This window comes from Nipponia nippon, unplaced genomic scaffold (genome assembly GCF_047370975.1).
Source record: "Nipponia nippon isolate SJK-2023a ecotype South Korea unplaced genomic scaffold, ASM4737097v1 scaffold_10, whole genome shotgun sequence".
In the NCBI taxonomy this organism is placed as follows: Eukaryota; Metazoa; Chordata; class Aves; order Pelecaniformes; family Threskiornithidae; genus Nipponia; species Nipponia nippon.
This window is the reverse complement of record NW_028262291.1, coordinates 29,174,012-29,195,235: the sequence shown is the minus strand read 5'-3', so window position 1 is coordinate 29,195,235 and position 21,224 is coordinate 29,174,012. Positions and strand designations below refer to the sequence as shown.

Genomic DNA, 21,224 nt, shown 5'->3' with positions numbered 1-21,224 from the left:
ATGATAGTCCTACAGCTTTATAGAGCTAGGGTGGTTGAACAGAAGTAATGCTCCAAGGCTGGGCTGGGGGGAAACCCCCGTCACTCTCCGGTCCCTGAGGAGGCACAGCTCAGCTTGCTTAGCACCATTACAGAGCTTTTCTGATGTGTACAATCAGTTTACTCAGCTTATTGTAAGCAGTCACAGCCTCAGTTGGTGGCACAGAAGCTCAACACCTCCCTTTTTCTGAGAAGTCTGGTCTGCAGTAATTTGAGAAACACTTTAAAGACCAAGTGCTGAATAGTTTCGTTTCAGCTGTCACAAACTTTGTCTAATCAAAGCACTGACCTCCTCTGCAGTGACCTCCTTTAAGTGTACTTCACAAATATTAAATGTACCTACATTTTCTATGGCAGTGTCTAATACTATCATTTTCCTCTTGTACAGAATTACAATCACTTAAGAGCAAAAGAGGAATGATGGTTATAATTTCTAAAGATACCAGAACAAACATGCTTTCATACAGCGGTAGGCAGGCTGATCAGTAAGGAAAACTGGTCACAAAAAGGAGGTAGTTATACATAGTACACTAGATGATACAACCAGCAACAAATAGGATATATACAAAATATTTATTTCCCACCATTAGGTTTATAAAAAAATGCTTGTTCTTGACATTTGAACATATATTTGATAGGACACTGAATTCACCGAAACACTTTGCTCAAAATTCTAAGATTGCAACTGCTAAATTGCCTTTCCCATTCCATCCATAATAAATCTAGACAGCTTTTCTATGTATTTTTTAAAAGTAGCAACAGCTTTTAAATCTAAGGTATTGAATGTGCCTCAACACTACTGTAACCTCTTTTAAGCATCATAGAGATGGAAACCAGAATTTTTTTAACACTTGCTCCTTTCCGTGGTAAATAGCAGAACAATCTGTACTGTTCAAAGCATCCACTTTTCAGTTGTGACGTCTTAAAAATAGGGTATTTTACAATTATGCTGTAAGCTTTTAGTTTTCCAGAGAGCTTGCATATTTTTTCTTTGCTTGGAAATTCCGTACTACTTCACAGGCATGCAACTAGAAGTGCTGAATAATTGCTGTGACAGTTGTTACAGAATTTAAAGATCAATTTGGAGAACAGGGCCAGCAGACGTCTTCAGCTCCTGTGATTTACCAGTGGAACATTTTGAGGTTCGCTACCCAAAGCGTGCATTCTAGTGGGTAACGAGGGCATTCCGGTGGAGAAGTCTGGCCTAAGTTGCAAGGAGGCTTCCTGAGCATCTTTCTGCCGTTTACATTTTCTTCTTTAACATCTTTTAGTTAAACGAGTTAGTTAAATGAAAACATTATTAAGCAACTAGAGATGGTTCTAAGCTCCTAGAAGTTTAGAACCCATCTTGTTAGAGGAGTTGATCACTAGAACCTTACGCTTGGATACATTTTAAGGTCTCATTCAATGCTCTCTGGATTCCACTAGCTAATAGCAAGCCAAACCATAAACAGACGGCACAAATATTTACACGACAGGAACAGTATTTACAGGGATTTCTTCAATATTTCTTATTCCTCCTAACCCACAGACAGTCCTCTACGTTTTCCAAGAGCCTGAGCCTTTTTCTTTTTTCTCTCTTGCTCATGTTTCTCACGCCTTTCTTCCCTGAAGGGGAAAAAGAAGAGAGACAGACCACATCGAGTTACGTTAAAGGTAGGGACACAAGCAACCAAAGGAATCTGAAGCTGACCAAGGCTTGACATCTGTTTAACCAGTGTGCTGCATCTGCCACGGGCAGAGAGCGGTTCCATTTTGGACTGAATCCAACCATTCAGGCAAACACTTCTGCTTAAGCGTACAGGGCCAACACTCAAGGTAACAACGTGTCAAAGTTCACAGCTTCTTCCAAGGTGAAGGTAAATCTCCAAATGCCAGAACTGATAGCTTTCATAGAATGGCAGTCTGTCAGATTCAGAGCTGTCCTCTTTGTTGGCCTTTCTGATACTAGACAGGCTACTGGAGGCAAAAATTGCTTTAATATAAAAGTATTCTTTCCTGAACTGCATATTTAAATCCTAAGAGGACAAATGAGTCATTATATCATTTTAAAGAACACTATTCATAAAAAGTTAATGGTGTACTAACCTTGTCTGGAGATGCGGCTGTTTGTAATCTTTCTTACGTGAAGAGATGTTGCTACTGACAGACTTACTGAGGGCAGTATTTTCTTTACATTCTCCCCAAGGTTTTAGTCGTCCTACAATTTAAGGGCAAAAAGAGAGACTACTGAATTACTAGTTTAGTAATTGTGTGCTGAACATCTTACCGTGAATTTTATACTAGCTAGCCTGTTTTTTTGCTGGTTCACTTTAACATGAAATGACTCTTCAGTTGTATTATCAGTGTCACCAGCCCATTCCCTACAAGTAGTTTTTCTGTAAGTAGTAACAGGTGACTGTACTTATAAGTAACACCACACAGAGTTCAGCTTCTCACACAGCAGTGCACTTTACAAAAAAAAAAAAAAAAAGCGCCTCATTTTGTAAAGCAGTATCTTGTATTCCACTGAATAGACGTATGTACAGGAAATACAAGGATGTTTATTCTTATATTTATGGGCTTTTGGTCATAAAGACTTATTCTTCTATAGGGAGGCTCTTAAAGCATGTATTATGTAGAAATTTAAGATCAGTCCACAGACTGTGTGGGAATCCGGAGAGGAAGGGGAAGGGACAGGAAGAGAGACTGAAAACTTCGCTGTGTCACGGCTCGTATCAATGCCTTACCCCTTATGCTCAGCAAGTATGACCAACACAAACCGCACAGGATCACAGTACCTTTATGTGGCTGATACCGAAGCGGCCTTGAGAGACTCGCTTTGAGATCAAAGGTCTTCTTTGTGCTTGTGGGTTCTGCAGGATGAGCCGCAAACTTGAAGGGAGTGATAACTACAAATGGCATCAAGATATCATACTTAATTATAGTAGCAAGAGCATCACTGTACATCGCAAGTTGGAAAGTGCCTGTGAAGACCACCTTACAACTATCAAAACCAAAGAGCCATTAAATGCTACCGTCTGCTGCCTCTAAAGACGGAATTGCACAAACACAGCTCACTTGAAATTGGGAGCTTTCGGGTCTGGAAAGAGCAAGGGTTGTAGAGTATTAGCCCTTTTGCTCTGATTATGCTATGCAATGGCATATATAGCTCCATGCATTTTTCTAGTCCTTCAGAGCAAATTGTGTTTCCTAGTCTCTATGCTTCTTTGGGACAAAGTGGATTTTCACATTAAAAAAAGCAGCATTCTTCTGGAACACACCAGCTTCTGATCAGCAGTGGAACTTTCCTTTCCACTTAAAAAAATAATCCATATTGTCGTACAGCAGGACAGGCAACTCTGGCTTCTTGACCTGTGCTAATGTACCTGTGATGCTAGGGTATCAGCTGCTAGACAGCAGAGCTGTGCTGGTGCAGAGAGCATTAGTAATTAGAAGACTTGTACTTTTTCTCACAGAGCTTTAGTTCCAGAGTTAATCAGGGTTGCTGAGGCTGATGATAACAGGTTGTCCTAAAACACAGCTAGAAGCCTGGTGCATGCCAATCCCGCAAGGAGAATGAGACCACTGAGAAAGCATCAGGAGCTCCTCTCACCGCAGACAGGATCTCCCTGTACCTGCTATATGAATCTCTTGCTATGTAGTCCCTAAAGGTTGAGAACAATTTCTATCCCCTACATCCCGTATTAGGCTTTTCTGTAGGTAGCTAGGTACCACATGTTTAAGTCTTAGCACATAACCATTTTAGTCAAAACACTGGAAACCAAAGGAAACAAAGAAACTACTGCAGTTTCTGAAGAATCAGTCATAAATTAGAGAACGAAATTAAAACCTGGATCTACATGACAGTACGTTATAAAAAAATTATATGATAATTCAACAAGACAAAGATCATGACCTGAAAAAACACAAATATTTACCATCCACTTTACCATTTGATGCTGTCAGGTCATTATTTCTTGCATTTCCCTTGCTATTTTTCCGACTTAATAGTTTGCAGCTCTTTTGGCTATCAGGTGTGCAGATCTCCTCCAAGTATGGAGACATTCTAGATGGAGTCTTGGTAAGAGAGCGTTTATGCTCATTATCTTTTGTGGCTTCCGAGAACCTGAAAATTATTAGAAACATGAAGACAAAATTAGTCATCTACAAGGAATGTAAGCAACGTGACAGAATACAGAAGCTTCTGTGTTCTACCTTTCTAACAGGTAGCAAGTTCTACTGCGTATAAGATGTTCACAGCTTATGCATAAACTGCACAAAAAATACCTTTGCTGTCAGTTTTCAAGTTACAAGCCATCATCAATAGCAGTAATATTGGGAATTACAAAGAACTGACTTTCTTGTTATTTTGGAGAGCAAATATATTTGGATGTAATAAGTTAGTAAATTTCTTCACCAACAGATATGATTTACTTTAGATTTGGATTCTGTAGTAAAACATTATAAACATTATATATAAATATTGTTAATTTGAAAATTCAAATTAAGGAAAACTAAAAGAAAATTAACTAACAGAAGTCTAGAACTCAAAGATCTACAAAAGGAAGAAGCTGGCAATTGTAATCAAAACGCACAAGTTACCCACATACCAAGGTACACAGGTGTGCTATATGTATGTGTGTATATACGCACATTTTTAATATATATATGTGTGTACATACATATTTATATAAACATATGAAAGAAAATTCAAAATCTTGCATGAAGTAATAGCCTTATCAAAAAGGTACTGAGAATAAGCTGAAAGCCTGCAAGATATGGAAAGACAGTGAGTAAATGTTGAAGAAAGCTATGTTTTGAGGGCTAGCAAGTTTATGGATGAAGTGCAGATCCACCTCAGCACATCTTTGGACAAATGGAATGGAAGCAAATTCTAGAAGTGTTGGTTTGGTTTACGTATTGCTAAGAATTAAGTAGGGCTGCAGTGAAGACAATAAAGACCATCCAAACCAGAGGCAGAACAAATATCATTTTCATTTGTTGTCTATTGAAATCAAAGATAGCACATTCAAAGTAGGAACAAAGCCAGTAAGATTATGAGCTTGATTTTACACGGAATCTGTAATCTTGACTTTTGAATAGCAAAAGAACTGCATGCAAAAACTACAAATCCCATAATTATGTATTAGGACTTGTCAATATTAGAAGTCGCACTATCTGACGTAATAGTAACAACGCCCCCCACACTTTATTCAGGGACAAAAAAGTCCCTGCAGCCATCATCTTGTCACGCAAAAGTTGAGACGTGAAGGTTATCAGAAAAGCAGAAAGCAACACAACTGAGACCTGAGATTAACCAGATATTGTTAGCAGGGGGAAAAGCATACGGGTAAATTATAGAATGTCTAAATCTGAACTTCAGTCACTGTGGAAAGTTAAGTAAACTAAATAAAGTTGGAATGAGTACAATAGTTAGAAACCAACAAAGAAATAGTAGCGACAAGGACTTTCACTGAAAACTGGGCAAAAGGGCATTTATCAATGGAGTACCATATGGACGGTCCTTTTGATTCCTTCATTTAAAAGGTTTTTTGTTCAAGACTTTATAAAAATTAGTAATAAGCTAATAAAATTTACCGATAACAGAAGTTCAGGAAATATTAACATAGTAGTGAATTAGATTACTGTGTAGGAATAATGAAGTGCACGTGGTGTTTTAAAAGGAAATGAGATGAGGTTTAATAGCATTGAGCATGAGCTCATTCATTTAGCAATTCATCACGACTTTCTGGTGTCAACTTGGTTCCTATCTGCTAGAAACAATCTGCCTATAGTAATCAATCACAAGATGAGCCTCTGCTGTGACACGGAGTGGGGGAGGAGGGAGAAAAGGAAAAGAGAGTACCCAAAACCACCCCAAATGATGAGTCCATTGCAAGACTCACCTGCCATACTGCACACAGTTCTGGTTAAGTAATCTCAAAGATAAATTAATTCAGATATAACAGAGCCTATTAGGTTGCCTGACAAAATGGAAAACCTAACACAGTAAGAGAAGAAAAATAAAGTTTGGCTTGGTTGGTTTAGCAAAATGAAAGCTCAAGGAGGGGCAAGATTCCTCTACCATCAGACATCAAAAATGAAGAATCGAGATAGTAACAGCACAGTAAGGCTTAAACCAGCCATAAAGCTAGACTGAAAGTTAGTAATCAGAATTAGTCTCATGTAGTTCCTGCTTGAAATAGAAATAATGTAGTCAAATCACAGTCAGTGTTGATTATTTCATGTGTATCGTATCAAATTGCTCACTGGTAGTTTTGGTTTGTTCTTTTTACCTGACGTTCATTTTGGTTGTTGAAAGGACAGAAGGATTAAATGAAGATTTCCTAGATAAAATGCTTCGATTGGCAGCATTCAGGGAACTGCGTGGTGAGCGACGGAGGTTACTAGGAGTATAGGTGGTGGAGAATCTGCCTCTTTCTGGGTTTGGGCTGAATAAAAATGTTTTGCCACTGCTTTGTTTCTAGGGAAAAGCAAATCACGAGTTAGCATGCTCTGCTAAAAATTTATCAGAAAAGCAACTAAGAGGAAGGGAAAATACACAGTGAATCAGCAGCATACAGTCTCTTCAGTTTTTCCCTTTTTTCTTTAAAAGCATATTTTAAACATAAATAATTCTATTACTGTTAAACTGATCTGAAAACACATACCTTAGAATTGTTATGTGGAATGCCTTTTCCTGATGCTCTCAAGTGATTCGATTTTTTGGCCAGCACCTGCCAAAAGTAATTTGTCTTAAGTATACATTGATACACTGCATGCCATAGAGAAGAGAAATTTAATGTTCAGGAGTTTCAGTGTTACTGTTTTGGTACGTCCATTGACATATTCATTCATATCTTCACTGACACATTACTGTCACTTTTCTAAGGTCTGCCACACTCTGGAAGAGGCCCTATTAGCAGCTTTCACCCATGCAAGCATGAAATACAAAAACTGAGAATCGGGGCCACTGAAAACAGCATACATTGCATATATTTTAAAGAACAGTCATGTGCAGTCATTGGACAATGTTTTTTTAAGGCACAAAGAGGAACTTAATAGTTAATTCCTGTTCTTTGAAAAGTAACCGACCCCCTTGGTTAAAGTTCTGCAGCAATTCAAACAGTTGTAAGCAAAAACTCCAGGAGATCCTTCACAAAAGTAATTGTGACAATTATTTTTACTCAAAACTGACAAGTTATTTATTGGTTCCTAGAACTATTTATAGCCATACGCTGTTAATATATAAAAACTTATACAACTATACAAGTTATATACAAATAATTCTATACAACTAGCTATATTAGGACTGCAGTTAAATTTCACTGATCATGACCTTCCACTGCATGTACACATGACCAGCTACTTATTGCTCTAAAGAGACTCTACAGGACTTTTGCAGAGAGGCTCTGGAGATAAATGAAGACGGGAACAATGGATATCTTCCTGTGTTATCACTTACCTTGACTTCATTGAGAGAACTGCTGCAGTTTTCAATCATTTTTTTTTTCCTCTCAATGTAGTCAGCAATAGATTCCATTTTGTTGAAGTGAGCCTCATGCAACTTTTTAAAGTCTAAGAAGTTCCAAAAATAACAAGAGTCACATATCTGATAAGCTCCTAAGGAAATTTACTACTTCATAGAAGAATCTTGCAACACCTGTCATTATGGCCTCAGAAAAAATATAATGTATCCCTCTAATTAAAGGCTGTGTATACACAGGTAACCAAACAGTGTGAAACAGAATCTACTTCACCAGCCCCATAGCCACCTGGTGCATGCTCCGGAGAATTGTAGAATCATAGAATGGTTTGAGTTGGAAGGGACCTTTAAAGATCATCTAGTCCAACCCCCAAATTCTGCAGTTAAAGAAAAAAAGAAATACTGCCAAACTTAAAAGAATGAATGCATTTTATGAAGTGATGAAAATAAGCTAATACGTAGTAATACAGCACAACAGTAGTATTTATAAAGTGAAAACTAAACAAGCAGGAGTAATAGCGTGTCTTCCCATTCTTCATTGTTTTGAAAATCATGAATGCAAGTATTATATCCAAAAGACATCAAAGTGTTCGATAAATCAGTTTTATAACATACCTGTGAGTCATTTACTGCTGTGAGTTTACAAGTTGGAAGATACGCCTTAAAATGTAACCTTTGGGAATTTTTTTTGCTTGCTTGCTTTTTAAAGAGAGGATGTTCTCTTCTTCAAGCAGAAATAAAAATTTGGGTTGCAAAAAACTGTAAGTCAAGTCTCCCTTCACACACAAACAATACATCTAGATGGCAGGTTATCTTACTTGGTGTAGTAGCTTTCATTCCTGTTTTCCCAGACCTAGATGCACGGCCTACATATAAAGGGATCTTCCCTTCTGCATGATGAGCATCACCTGGTACAGTAAGATTAGACAAAATTGTTAGAACTCCTGGAAAATATTTTAACGTCATCACAACCTTTTTTAAAAGTATTTTTTCCAAAACACACCTTATCTCCCCGAAGTGGGTTTAAGTGTTGAGAAATAAAAACTTCAGCTGGAATGGATATGTCCTAAGTCTCTCAAAAGCCTTTTAAATGGTACGTCAGTAACAGCATGTCTTGACAAACTACAAGCCCAGAGTGAATCTTACAGTCATACTAGGTTGCTTTCTTTTGATAGTAAAGTATTTTACAGGGGAAGTTAATAATAAAACTATGCTTGTGCTAAGCAAAAACAACTTTAAATTCACAGGTCTTGATCTGTTTAATAAGCCAGTGTTTTTTAAATGTTGATAAAGAAGAAAAAAATACCTTTTTGACCAGCTTTTCTGCCACTGCCTTACACACATATACAGAGGCTATGTTCTTTTTATCATCTCTACTCTCAGGTATAGTATTAAGCTCATGTTCACATTTTAGTGACTAATTTTATTTAAAAAAAAAAAAAATCAGGTAAAGACTTCATATTGAGTTCAATATTTGCACATCGAAAGCAAACATTCACATCCCCTTTAAAGTAAACTTGGATGACCTTAATATATTGAAAGAAATCCTCACTGGAAGTAAATATGGAGGGTTGTTGAAAAAAAAAAAAATCAACTTAACACTAAATGCAGATATAGTATTTTTCTGTCACACAGCTCTTGCTGTCTGAAATCATTGAAAAAAAGAAAAACAAAACAAAAAAACCTGAAAGTAGTACAGATACTTATAATTAGTTATAGGAAGAGATGAGTACTGTGCCAACTGTCAGGATGAATGCTACCTCAACTAAAACATCCTCTACACATTCTATTGCTTCTGTTTTTAAAAGAACCTTCATTGCAAAATCCTAATTTTCTAAATGAGTTTCAAAAGTATAGATGTCCTCCAATAAAAATGTCCCTGTAAATCCTACTGAACAGCAAGAATACCCATAATACAGCTCAAGGACTACATACACTTAGTTTAACAGGAGCAAATAATGGTATCTCTTATTTGATAGACCCACAATAGCAGTAAGTTATCAGACTGGGCAGACAAACTCATTTCTTCATGTCAGCTGCATGCACAAAGGAGTGGGGGAGAAATTAATTCATATTTTCAGCAGCATCGTGTTTGAAGGTCTAAAAAAGCCACCAGATAGAAAAATGATCCACTGTAATACATTCAGATACTGTTACGCAGTTTAAACAAATTATAAAGGATTCTGTCTGTATGTCCTTTTCTGCTCATTTTACTCCTGGGAAGAAAATGACAAAGCTTGTTCATCTGTAGGAAAAGAAAAACGAAGCATGAGGAAGGAAGCTCTCCCTTTCTTGCCACTTTTTAAAGGAGCCGAGTAGCATCTCGGGGGTATTCCAAAAGGCACTGATCCTAAACGAGGTGCAAGACTCAAACACACTCAGACCTTCGGGAACTCTTTCACTAAAGACATCAGGTCCAGAGTTCTGAAGTCAAAGCCAGTAGAATTCCTACATTGCAGAATTTGTGGATTTGCGTTACAGTATGTTAAACAAAAAAGTGCACAAACTCGAAGGAGACAGATTTTTTTTTTTCTGGTGTTCCCAAATAAGGTACTGATCACCAGACATGCCACAAAAATCTTTGCAGACACAATAAAATAACCAAAAGGTGCATTTTAAGTAGTACAAATTACTAAACTTACTTTTTTGAAATTTTCTACTTACGTTCATCTCCACTACTTTTAGTAGAAGTCTTCTCTGGTTGCTCTTTCTGACCAGTACCCATCCCTGGATTGTCAATAGCTCTCTTTTTAGTTACTTGTTCCTCATTTTGGAGTACCTTCTGTCCCTTTTCATGCTCACCCTGAGGCACTTCGTTTTCTTTCATTTCAGAATGCTCCTGCAGTTTAAACACACTTCACTTAAATAGTTTGTTCCAACTGGATATACAGAAAGGCTGCTGTTCTGATCAGTCAGGGCAACGGATTGCCCAGAGAGGTTGTGCAGCCTCCATCCTCAGAGGTTCTCAATATCAGATTAGATAACACCTTAAGCGTTGTGGTCTAACCTCATAGTTGACCCTGCTTTGATCAGGAGATTGAACAAGAGACTGTCGGAAGTCCAGCCTGAATTAACCTATGAAATACTTACTCTGTTATTTCACAAACAGATCTATATTAGAAAGCTTTTATCTGCACAGCTCTAACATTTCAGTATAAAATTGCCTTTATTGACAGAAGTTAATTATTTGCAAGTAAAAATAAATTCACTGGCTATGTTACTTTTTACTATTGTAGCTTTGGTTACTGTACAATTCTCTGTCTAACACTAACAGACTAACACTCCTCATCTTCTCATTTCCCTCCTCTAACTCTAAACCAGTAAAAGTCTTTCACACAGTTCTTAGTTCACCCGCTACTTGCATGTAATTCTAGAAAAAAATAATTCTACACCCACCTCACCTTGAAACTTACCCTCCCTCAGTCATACAACCCATGAATAAAGAACCCACTGAGAGGAGTGGGAATTAAAAAAATTGTGAAGTTTAGGCAATCATCCATTTTCTGTTACTTTCTTCTATATAAAGAAAGTGAAACCAACCTTATTTTAGATAAATTCTGAAACTAGTCTAATATTCAGAATACTGTGATGAGCTAGTGAAAGCAGTCTTACATTCAGATAAAGTGTTTGGAATTGTATATTTCTTGGAGGAATTTAATTTATTTCCTTGAAGTAACGACTTAACAAGTAATTTCTGTTCACTATGGAATAGCACACAGTCAAGATATAGACAAAATCAATGCTACAAAGTACAGAAGACCAGTACTGGAAGATTTGCATATGAAATTCTTATATACACACACACACATATGTATATATATAAAAAATGTATACCACTTGCTAAGTGGTGGTAGAACAAATCGAGTGTGTTTAAATTATGCTTGGGGGAAAGGGGGTGGCCAGCACACAAAACCAAGCAATGCAAATCACCTCTTTCTCAGCAGAAAGCCCTGTATTTTCTTCAGTGGTATTAGTTTCCTCATTGGAGTTCCTCTTTTTTCTGGTTATTTTCTTTTCTTTACCACGTCTTTTTGTAATAGAACACACTGAATCAGCCATAATTTCCTCCTGATTGCTCAGTTCATCCAATTCAATGGAAGCAGATGCACTTTTTTCAGAGTCCTGTAGCAGAAAAATACTATAATGTAGAACATATCTGACACAAACATAAAGTAGATACTCCAAAGAGTTTCAATTTTATTACTGGAAAAAGTATGTCACACAGAGGAAAAAAAGTAGCATGCCATTTAGTAGCATAGCAATCAAGAAATTGGCAATATCTAGATTTCCCTAAACATCAAAGCTCATTGTTTGAAGACTTTAAAGTCCTACACTTGTTTTATTACATAGCATTTTAATAAGATTATAAAACCCGAATACTTTCTATTTCGAATCTGACTTGCAGAATGCTGTGACCCTCCCAGATTTGTACATTTCTGTGGAATACTCTTCACCAAAAAATCAGAGCCTCCTCCATGCTTGTTAAAATTAAAAATAAGCTGACGAGGATTACACCAGTTCCTCAAGCCTTTAAAGAAGATTTTAGAGGAAGCACTTAAAGGGAGAGAGTTTAAAAAAAGCAGATCCCAATTTACTTTCTATCAAAAACATAAAAAACATCACCATACCCAACAAAATAATTCAGCTTACAGAGGAGAAAACTTTAAAAAAAGTTAAGAAAACAATACATTAAGAGATGAATAGAGGAAACATCACAATTGTGTCACTTTCATTATAGTGTCAGTGTAAGTAAATTGTAGCAGGTGCAAAATGTTTTCCAGTTAATATCCAGTCCCTTTCATCTAGGCATGCAAAAGGAATAAAATATTTTTATATTTGGTACTGACTAGTGTCTGAAGCTAAACAAGCAAGAATTCAGATTTGTTCAATGGAAATTAAATGTTAGTGTTCACGGAGAATAATTTTGTACTGATGCTGAAAAATACACTGTTAATTTTGGCAGCTGAAAGGAAATCAGCTTTAGATCATACAGGAGGCCATTTCAAAGCTAATATTAGCACATCTGTTTCTAGCAGTACATGAGCGCATTAAACTAAAGGCACTATTAAGAAAAAAGTATTTTTATTACAGTTCGTGTCACAGTAAAATAAAAAACAACCATCTTTGGTACATGCCTTGCTCTACTAGTTACAAAGTTAGGTCTATCTCTCTTAAAAAGAATGGCTGATTTATCATCTCTTACCATATTTTCATTTTCTTGTTTTATTCCATGAAAGTGTTGCTTCAGTGCTTTCAACAATTTGTCTGCCTGGAGAGAAATCAAACCAACATATGAACCACATATTGCATTATGTTGTCATAGAAAAAGCTGCATAAATCCAACTAGTGTCCTATAAATTGATCCAACAAACAAGCAGAACATTTCCTTAATCCAACAGAATAAGGCATGCTTACAGCTTCATTCAAGTCAGTCAAATTAGAGAACGTGCTTCAGGCTGCAGAAAAATGTATAGCATATTCTCCACGGAGGCACAAAGACAAATTTCCCTGACTCGGATCCTTCTGGTCTGTTTATTTTCCAGAGAGTTTAATTGTTCAAGGATGAATGAGACTGTTTTTAGCAGCGCTGCCTAGCCAAACATGAATTAAAATTGTATCAGATTTCTGCAATAACCTCTGTCATGCCCATACTACATGCAAAGCATTCTTCTCATCCTTTGCATATATTCAACATTAATAGCAATAGAATAACAACAACAAAGTTACGTCCTTGATATTTTAGGCTATGAAAAATAGTTAAATACCTAATTGGAAGGGTCAGCATAAAATCAAATCTGAACTATAAGTTTAAGAACAAAAATAACCCAGAACTAAAACCCCAAGCAGAAGTCGTAGTTCTGTCAGGACAATGAGTTCCTTTGTCCACCTAAGTCGTGGATCTTCTTTCTTTTAAGGCTTTATGCCTTCTCCCGCTGGTATTGCAGCAGCCTGACCGCTGCTGAGTGGTTTACTGGCAGTGCCTACCAGGAGAGATCAGGCCACTGTCACAAATCTGTAGCTCTAGGCAAAAGAGATTGGCGCATGCTTAAATTTCTCGTTCTATAACCACGACCGGTAAACAAACACACGCAGTCTTAGCCCTTAAGGCTCCCTATCGTTATTCTTCTTCCGACTCCTAGTCGCAAAACAAACCCCAACTACCGGCACCGGGGGGCACCCAGCGCGGTAGCCCGTCGCGGCCGGGCCCAGCGGTGCCGAGCACGGCCGGGACGCGCTTGCAGAACTGTGGGCCGACCCCGGGGGGTGCAGCGTGGGGCAGCCCCGCGCCTCCCCAAAAACGGAGCCCCGCCTAATCAGCTTGTTCTTTGCGTGTATGCCCGTCACGAAGGTGTAGGCGCACAGCGCCTCGCGTTACGGGCGGGAACTAACGACCGGGACGCGTCTTTCTGGATGAAGGGACGCTTCAGGGCGAAGCTACCGCCGCTCCGCAGGCCCGGGCCGTGACCCTGCCAGCACCGCCGCCAGCCCCAGGAAGGGACGGGGCCCCAAGGCTCCGTCAGCGCGGTACTCAAAACGAGAACGACGTCCACGGGGACGGGAGGGGCACATTCCCCACACGACACCCGCTCCCCTCAGCTCCCGGCCGGGCAGAGAGGGAGCCCCAGAGCCGGGGCCGCTCTTCGGAGGGAGGGCGGGAACCCAGAGCTTCCCCCACCCGCCCCTCGCCCAGGTCCGCGGCGCTGCTCCCTCCCAGCCGCGGCAGCTGCCCCCGCCTCACCCGGAGGTTGGCCTTCAGGCCGGCGGCCTTGGCGATCTGCTGGAGCTCGACGTATTTCAGCGACTCCAGCTGCTGGAGCGAAGAGAGCGCCATCGGGGCGTTGGCTCACCGGCGCCAACCGCCGCGCTTCGAATCTCGCGCTCAACTGCCACGGCGCCCCTTGTCCCCGCCCCCGCCGTTCGAACTCGCCCGCCGCGCCAGGCCATTGGCTGGACGAGGCAAAGGGGTCGGGCCTGAAGGCACGGAAACCACCAATGGCGGCGCGGCCACCGAGACGCGCTTTGTTTCAAACGCGATAGGAGCTCCCGGCGAGGGAGAGCCCTGCCCTCTTCTGCTTGATTGGACGGCGGAATGACGCGATGCGGCTCGTTTCCCAATAGTCTCGAGAGATGAGGATTGATGCGTCCGTCGCTCAATGGCAACGCAGATCTGTGAAGAGCGCTCCAATTGCGAGGCCGGGAGGGCGGGCGGCACGCTGGAGCGCGGGATGGGAGAAGATGGCGGTGCGCCGGCAGCTGCAGGAGTTGTTCCAAGACCCGCAGCTCGGCGGGGCCATCACTGTGGAGCGGCCGCCCTCCCCCGCCGCTGCCGCATGGGTCGTGCCGTCCTCGCCGCCTTCCTCGCCGCCGGCCGCGGGGGCGGCGCCGGCGTCGCCACCGCGGCGGCAGGGGCCGCTGCCGGAGGACTGCGCCGTGTTCCAGTGCCGCGGCTGCTGGGCGGTGCTGGGGGACTCGCTGCACCTGTGCGCGCAGGAGGAGCGGCGGCTCGGCATCCTCGTCTGCTTCAGTCGGTGCCCGCCTGGTGGCCTCGGGGCGGGGGGGGGGAGCCCAGCCCCGCCTGCCGCCGGGCAGGGCCGGGCGCCGCGGGGAGGTCCTGGGGGTCCGGGCTGGGCTGCGCCTTGGGGGTCCTGAGGCGGCGGGGTGGGAGGGCGAAGCGCGACCTTGCGCACGTCTCGGGGTCGGCCCGGGGGGTGCGGGTTTCAGCGGGCCTCTCTTCCTCCTCAGAAGTCACGAACGATGTGGCCTGGGAGGATTCGCTCATGATCGGCCTCGAGGGAGCCCTCCTGGGATGGTGCGTAGCTCACCCCCTCCTTGCTTTTGGCACCGGGCACGGCCGCCGCCGCAAACGGCGTGGGCAGAAAGGGGCTTCTGCACAGCTGGGAGCCAGGAGCTCCCCTGGGTTGTGCGCTGGGGCTGCTTAGGGGCTTGGTAAACGCCGAAGTGCTTCTTGTACTCGTGCTTCATCGTTCCGGATGGAGAAACCTTTTGTAGGTATGTAGCTTTCATTTCTGTCAAAATCAAACGTTATGCTGCTCTGACCTTTGTTGGTGGAGAGGAACGTTGGAGCGATGCAGTAAAAGACAGCCTAGCCTTTACGTCTCTTTCTTCTGCTCCGTCCCTAAAAGGTGTGTTACCTAAATTAAAACATCTCGGTTTGGAGGGTTTTTTTTGTACTGAAAATGAACAACTGCTGCTGCTGTATTCACGAGCCTACAGCTAGCAACAGGTTTGGTAACTCTGGGATTAGTCTAATGGGAAGGATGTAATTATCACCTGAGGGCTTACAGAACCAGTAGTTTGCTTAAATGATGTTTCAAGGCTATTTTACAAACTACAATGGCTGGGAACTTTTTAAATACAAGACTTGCCTTTTTTTTTTTTTCTTTTCCCCCCCCCCCCTCTCTCTGCATGAGGCAATAATCTGTTTTATCAGGAGGAAACTCCACATCTATGACCTGGCGCAGGCATTTTTCTACCAGTTATATCATGTTTGAGTAGTATAGCCTAAACCACTCTGTGATAATAAGACATGTATTTTCGTCCTTAATTACAACTTCACTTACTACAGAGATTATTTCTTGCACAACATGCCTAGCTTTTTATGTTCACGTTCTCTTTGTATGTATTATTTCTTTATGGAGAAAGCGTTATTGTGTCTTGTTTTGCTGTCCTGATAGACAGGAAGATTTGATGTCCTCTGACAAGCATGCAGTATCTATGGTTTCAGAACCTTCTGTTTAATAATATTTTTCCCTTTCTCCTTTTAGTGCTTATAATGCATTATCCTGTCGGTCATGTGGCTTGATCGTGGGCTTCATTCTTTATTCTGCCTCCAGTGACCTGGCGTATCTCCGAGGCTTCTTCTGTTTCTTCAAGGATAGCATCCTCTGGTGAGTATACAGTATTCTTATGGCCAATGATTTCACAGGAATTTGTAAGTTATTACAACAGGGTGTACAACTAATCAACAGATAACAAAAGTGGCTTTGCTTTTGACTGAGCACTTTAGTGTGGGATTTTAATATCCTCTATGTTTAAATTGTTTGTATTGGCGTGACTCCATTTGATTTGCCTTCTGTTTCTTCAGTGTCCTCATGTAATGTCAAGGTTTAAATTTAGTTGTTTGCAATACTGAAATCTCCTTCAGTTCCAGATTCGCTTAGCTAATGTAAGGTAGTTCTGTGATAGATTGAGGACTTGACTATAGAAACTGTAAATTACTTATAGGTGGTGATGAGAGGATCTTATGATTTCAAAGTAAAAACCATTGTTATGTTTTTAATATTTTCATAATGTATTGACTAGTTTTGGCAACAACTTTGTATCTGCTTTAAAATCACGTGAAATAATCTGTCTAAACAATGAATGCAACTATGGGGTTTTTAACTGTTTTTCTTGTTTGGTTGGTTGGTTTTTTTCCTTTTGTTTTCCAGTTATCTCTTAAAAGACCAAATTATAATAGAAGCTTCTAAGGTGCATTTTCCTGCTGTGACCTTAAAGGAACAACTGCGGAAAGTAAGGTTGCTACATTAATTTGTATGGAAAATATTTTTTAAATGCTGATATTGTTGGATATTAGTCCAAAAATATTGATACAGTTACTTTTTTTAAGTGCGTAAGATGGAGAAAATACTGACTTATAATACAGTGACTGACTTATATGCGTGAGACACGCAAAACGTTTTCTAGAACCGCTTATCTGCAAAACATGCAGTTCTAGCTAATATTCTGGCAAAAGTGTGTTATCCTTTTATCTCTACACTTTGAAAAGAAAAAAACCAAGAATTGTTTAGAGAGACTTCATCTAAATATTACTACTTGTGTTGTCCCTAGAATTGATAAGTCACTGTTGAAGAACTTAAAAAATAGCAATTTGTTAATTTAAAAGGGTTACTAGGACAGTTGTATTTTGGCTATGTAAGCTCAAAACAGCATGGCAGTATTTACTTGTAGTTTCTGAGACAACACTAGAACCTCCCTCCTTTTTTTGGTGTTTAAATTGGATGTTGTTTACTGTAACTTGGTTAGTTGTTGACTTAGTAAGTTGCCTCTCCCATAGCTCAAATAAAGTTACTGTGTGTAGGAGACAGCCAGTGTATCCAGTATGTGCGTGCTTACTTGTTACTTACTTTTTTTTTTTCTTGTTTAGTTTCTGTTCGAAGCATGGAAATGGGCCCGTGACATTTCTTAAGTTTTGTCCTCTTTAGAGTCATCTTCTAGTGTCTTACCATAAGATAAGTGTTTTTATAGGTCAAGTAAGGCTAAAATGCAAAAATCTTATCCAGGCAAGACTTTTAAAGTTGAGACATTTTTCTGAAGTAAAAAAAATGGTAGTACTTCATTGCAAACACAAATTATGCGACTGTGGAGAGTTTGCTTGTTGACTAGAGCAAGTGCAAGAATCTGGTCTTTGCTTTTTGAGACATAATGCCAGCAGGATTTTATTCTTGTGTTTTAGATGTGTTAACTTAAACCCCAGACTCTGGAAATGGCATTTTTGAGGGACTGTCCATGTATATTCCTAAGCTGATGATGAAACGGTCTGTCCAGATATTGTCAAAGAAGGTCTCTGGCTGTGTAAAAACTTGTAATGAGTTAACTAGGAAAGATTGGATTGATTGTAGTAAGGCTCCAGCAACTCTGTCTCCTTAAGTAGAATATTTCCACACATCCCTGAAATGGGTTATGGTGGCACGCATTCATCTATCTCCTCTCTGTAGCGCAAGCCTTTGATTTGGGTGCCAGTTTTGGCTGTACTGGACATGCAGTATAGAGATTAAAGCCCAGAATAATTTTCCATCTTGAAAGTCAGCTGCTCTTTAGCCACTGAGAGTGGGGTGCAGATCATTCAAAGATTCAGTGTTAGGATGTTTTTCTTTAGTTTTAAATACTCTTTTTTTTTTTTTTTTTTTTTTTTTTCCCTAGCTGAAAGAGAAGCTTGTGGAGGTCCACATTCGCATAGAATTGCTGATGAAGAAGCTGCAGGAACTGGAACAAAAGAATAATGATGTGGCAGGAAGGCAAAGCTCTGCATCAGATGCAGTTAGCCTACTGCCAGGATATGCAAGAGTCAGGGTCAACTAATAATATCCCGTTTTAAAGAACTGCTGGAGTTGTTTCTGCATCACTGCTGAGTCTGTTCATTATGATGAAACAATGCACCAGAACAGGTTTGACTGTTGATCTGTCACATTATCCGTGTATAGAAAGAACCGATGCTTAAGGGCATCCCTTCAATCTAAGGGGAACACCTGAAAATCTGACATACTGAAGTTATGCTTGGAAAAATGAATAGCTCACCCATGCAGCACATCACTCTCTGAGACAGTATAACTATGACTTTGATTCTAACGACTTCAGGGGGAAAAAATGGCCTTTGAAATACCAAAATCAGGTTCCTGGAACTATGCAAAACATACTAACAAGATGATATTCAAGAGGAGTTATTATAAATCAAATGTTCTTACAGAGATCTAAAGTTCTTGTTCTACCTTTTCATATAGATACAGTGTTAATGGCAGCTAGCTGTTCGTCAAGTGGCTCATTAGCTGCATCTGGTATGTGAGGCAGTGCTAAGTGGCCTTTTAGTTCTTCTAGATTTGCTTGTGCATGTGGCCTGCAAAAGGAGCAAGCTAGCACGTCACAGAAGCTGCACAGCGTGCTTAGTGCATGCGTCTGGAGGGCACAACGCTGGCTGGAGCACGAGGTTTTGGATTTCACATTCAAGAGCAACCCACGTGCCTGCCAGGTCCTCTGGAAGCGCAGCCCTGTGGCTGCACAGGGCTGAGTCAAGTTCTGGCAGCTCCATGAAGGAACTTAGGCTGTGAGCAACTGCCTTTAGCAGATTGGAACCTTTCTTTCTGGGGCCGAAGCAGTGAAACCAAGGAACAGTCTTTTCTTCTCCTTTGCTTCTGCTCAACCGTGGGAACACTGCTGTGCTGAAGTTGTGACGACCTGCCTGCTGCCTTCCCTTGGCCAGTCAAGATGTTTCATAAAAAACACCTAATGGGTACTCATTGGGATCTCTCTGTTTTGAATGGGTTCTGCTTCTTTCCAAACACCTAGAAAGTAATTTGATGGAAAAGAAAGAACACTACTTACCCCTTCTTATTGGGACAGAATATCTTTATACCTTATTCTTGTTTGTTGGAAGATTAAGGGTCTTTTCTTAAGGATTAAGCAATAACATAGAGTATCAACAGCCATTCTGCAGGGGTGCTCTCTGTTAAATTCTAATACTGTATGCTATCTAAATTATTTTTTAATTTTTTGTTTCACAGATTTGACAGGCGTAAGTGCAAAAATGCAGTGCTTTTCAATGGCAGCTGATTTCAGGATGTCAAAAGTAACTACCTGAAGTAAATGTTACACTCTGGCAAGATCTGTTTCATTGCCTGTAGTGATAGATGTTATCTTTGCTAAAATGAGCTCTATCCTGAACCCTTAACAGGAAGGCTGTTCCTAACAGTTGTCACTTCATATTCATGTAAAGTTTGGATTTGCTGTATTTGGTTATTCCATTATTAAGAACAAATAAGTTTTTGAAGTTGTGTTGTGCGGTGACTATTGCATTACGTTTAAGGGCCTGTTGGTCTTTAACTGGGGCCTTGTGACTAAACTCATTTTGTGCAAGCATCTCCCCATCTCAGGTAAATGTTTTCCATTGTATGACTTCACCTTTCTGTTACTTTCTAAGTGACAGTCCTTTTGTTGTTGCATCAGTCTAAGAAACACGACTGATAATGGGACTACTCAGTTTTGCCCTTTCATTCTGCCTTCTGCATTGAGACTGTTTCTTGCTATGTACATCTATACTGTCTGTATTAGTGCTAAATTGTCTTGCTTCGTTTCGCTGTGTCCACCCCTAAAAGGAAGAGAAAGCTGTCAGTTACATTTTTTTAATATTATCTTTACAGTTGTAAAGAAGAAACTTTTTAAATAAAAAAAGCTAAAATTCAGAAATACATATTGCGCAGGTCACACATAATATCATGTGGGTCATAAGCCCACTTCTTTTCCTTAGATTATGTTTGCAGAAAAAGACCATCAGTTTTTCTTGCTTGGGTCCTGGTTCATTATGAAGCATTACATTAATGGTTCCTCATATTACTTACTCATTATTTGTTTAAATTCATGCTATGTGCTAAATAATAGCTGGTAAATTTTTAAACGACATTTCTCTCATCTTTGGAACTAGCAGTTTTTCTTGGCACTGACTATCGCCTGATGTACCTGCTGACAGTCACAGCAGTACAGTGTTCCAAGTAAATTCTGTTTTAAGAAGCAAGCCAACTTAATTTGCAAAACATAAAATAAATGCATTATCTTCAGTAATTTGAGATGAACATTTACTGAGATACCAACTTAAACCTATGTGTGCATTTTGATTTAAGTGACGCTTATAAACTTTTATTCCTGAAAGATTCAGCTGTTGATCCCACAGGCTGTCCCAGATTGAAATTCCTCTTAATCTACAATTGATCAGTGAATATTTGTTTTTCTTATTCTAGCGTAGAACCTCATCTCCTCTAACCAAGCATCTTGAGAGGTGTGTTCTCCCTTTAAGTGCAGCCAGGGCCAGTCTGGCTGGGGAAGGATGGAGTCTCTATCTAAATGAATACCAACCACTTAGAAAGCAAGTCTCCAGGTCAGGCCTCCTTCTGTTAGCTAACCAGCAGCTGTCTTCTCTGGAATCTAAA

At 40.3% G+C, this 21,224-nt stretch overlaps 2 protein-coding genes across 5 annotated transcripts; one reads left to right on the top strand and one right to left on the bottom strand.

The window, feature by feature from the left end:
* Positions 1-331: 331 nt before the first annotated feature.
* Positions 332-14,562, bottom strand: NUSAP1 (nucleolar and spindle associated protein 1). 3 transcript variants are annotated; one of them, XM_087746241.1, is made up of 12 exons: positions 14,246-14,562; positions 12,710-12,775; positions 11,437-11,628; positions 10,171-10,345; positions 8,325-8,414; positions 7,486-7,598; positions 6,692-6,757; positions 6,317-6,504; positions 3,959-4,146; positions 2,819-2,929; positions 2,127-2,238; positions 332-1,646 (listed from the first exon to the last, which is right to left on the bottom strand). In XM_087746241.1, exons 1-12 carry the CDS (start codon positions 14,336-14,338, stop codon positions 1,559-1,561), a joined length of 1,482 nt encoding a protein of 493 aa, XP_087602367.1. In that variant the 5' UTR covers positions 14,339-14,562; the 3' UTR covers positions 332-1,558. The 3 variants fall into 3 exon arrangements, with proteins under 3 accessions (XP_087602367.1, XP_087602368.1, XP_087602369.1); XM_087746242.1 differs by having other exon boundaries at positions 3,971-4,146; XM_087746243.1 differs by having other exon boundaries at positions 12,710-12,771; positions 14,246-14,377.
* A 66-nt stretch (positions 14,563-14,628) lies between these two features.
* On the top strand, positions 14,629-21,215 carry OIP5 (Opa interacting protein 5). 2 transcript variants are annotated; one of them, XM_087746245.1, is made up of 5 exons: positions 14,629-15,031; positions 15,250-15,316; positions 16,293-16,415; positions 16,959-17,040; positions 18,451-21,215. In XM_087746245.1, exons 1-5 carry the CDS (start codon positions 14,635-14,637, stop codon positions 18,607-18,609), a joined length of 828 nt encoding a protein of 275 aa, XP_087602371.1. In that variant the 5' UTR covers positions 14,629-14,634; the 3' UTR covers positions 18,610-21,215. The 2 variants fall into 2 exon arrangements, with proteins under 2 accessions (XP_087602371.1, XP_087602370.1); XM_087746244.1 differs by having other exon boundaries at positions 14,629-15,316.
* The last annotated feature ends 9 nt before the right edge of the window (positions 21,216-21,224 follow it).

What these genes read in the sequence shown, in the direction of transcription:
- NUSAP1 (XM_087746241.1), bottom strand. Translation starts at nt 14,338, where the DNA reads ATGGCGCTCTCTTCGCTCCAGCAGCTGGAGTCGCTGAAATACGTCGAG. An exon ending in AATGAAAGCTACTACACCAA is followed by an intron (nt 7,599 to 8,324) that starts GTAAGATAACCT and finishes GGAACTTCTTAG; the next exon opens with ACTTTAAAAAGTTGCATGAG. An exon ending in ATCAAATGGTAAAGTGGATG is followed by an intron (nt 2,930 to 3,958) that starts GTAAATATTTGT and finishes TGCCATTTGTAG; the next exon opens with TTATCACTCCCTTCAAGTTT.
- OIP5 (XM_087746244.1), top strand. Translation starts at nt 14,661, where the DNA reads ATGGCAACGCAGATCTGTGAAGAGCGCTCCAATTGCGAGGCCGGGAGG. An exon ending in TTCAAGGATAGCATCCTCTG is followed by an intron (nt 16,416 to 16,958) that starts GTGAGTATACAG and finishes TTTGTTTTCCAG; the next exon opens with TTATCTCTTAAAAGACCAAA. An exon ending in TAAAGGAACAACTGCGGAAA is followed by an intron (nt 17,041 to 18,450) that starts GTAAGGTTGCTA and finishes TTTTTTCCCTAG; the next exon opens with CTGAAAGAGAAGCTTGTGGA.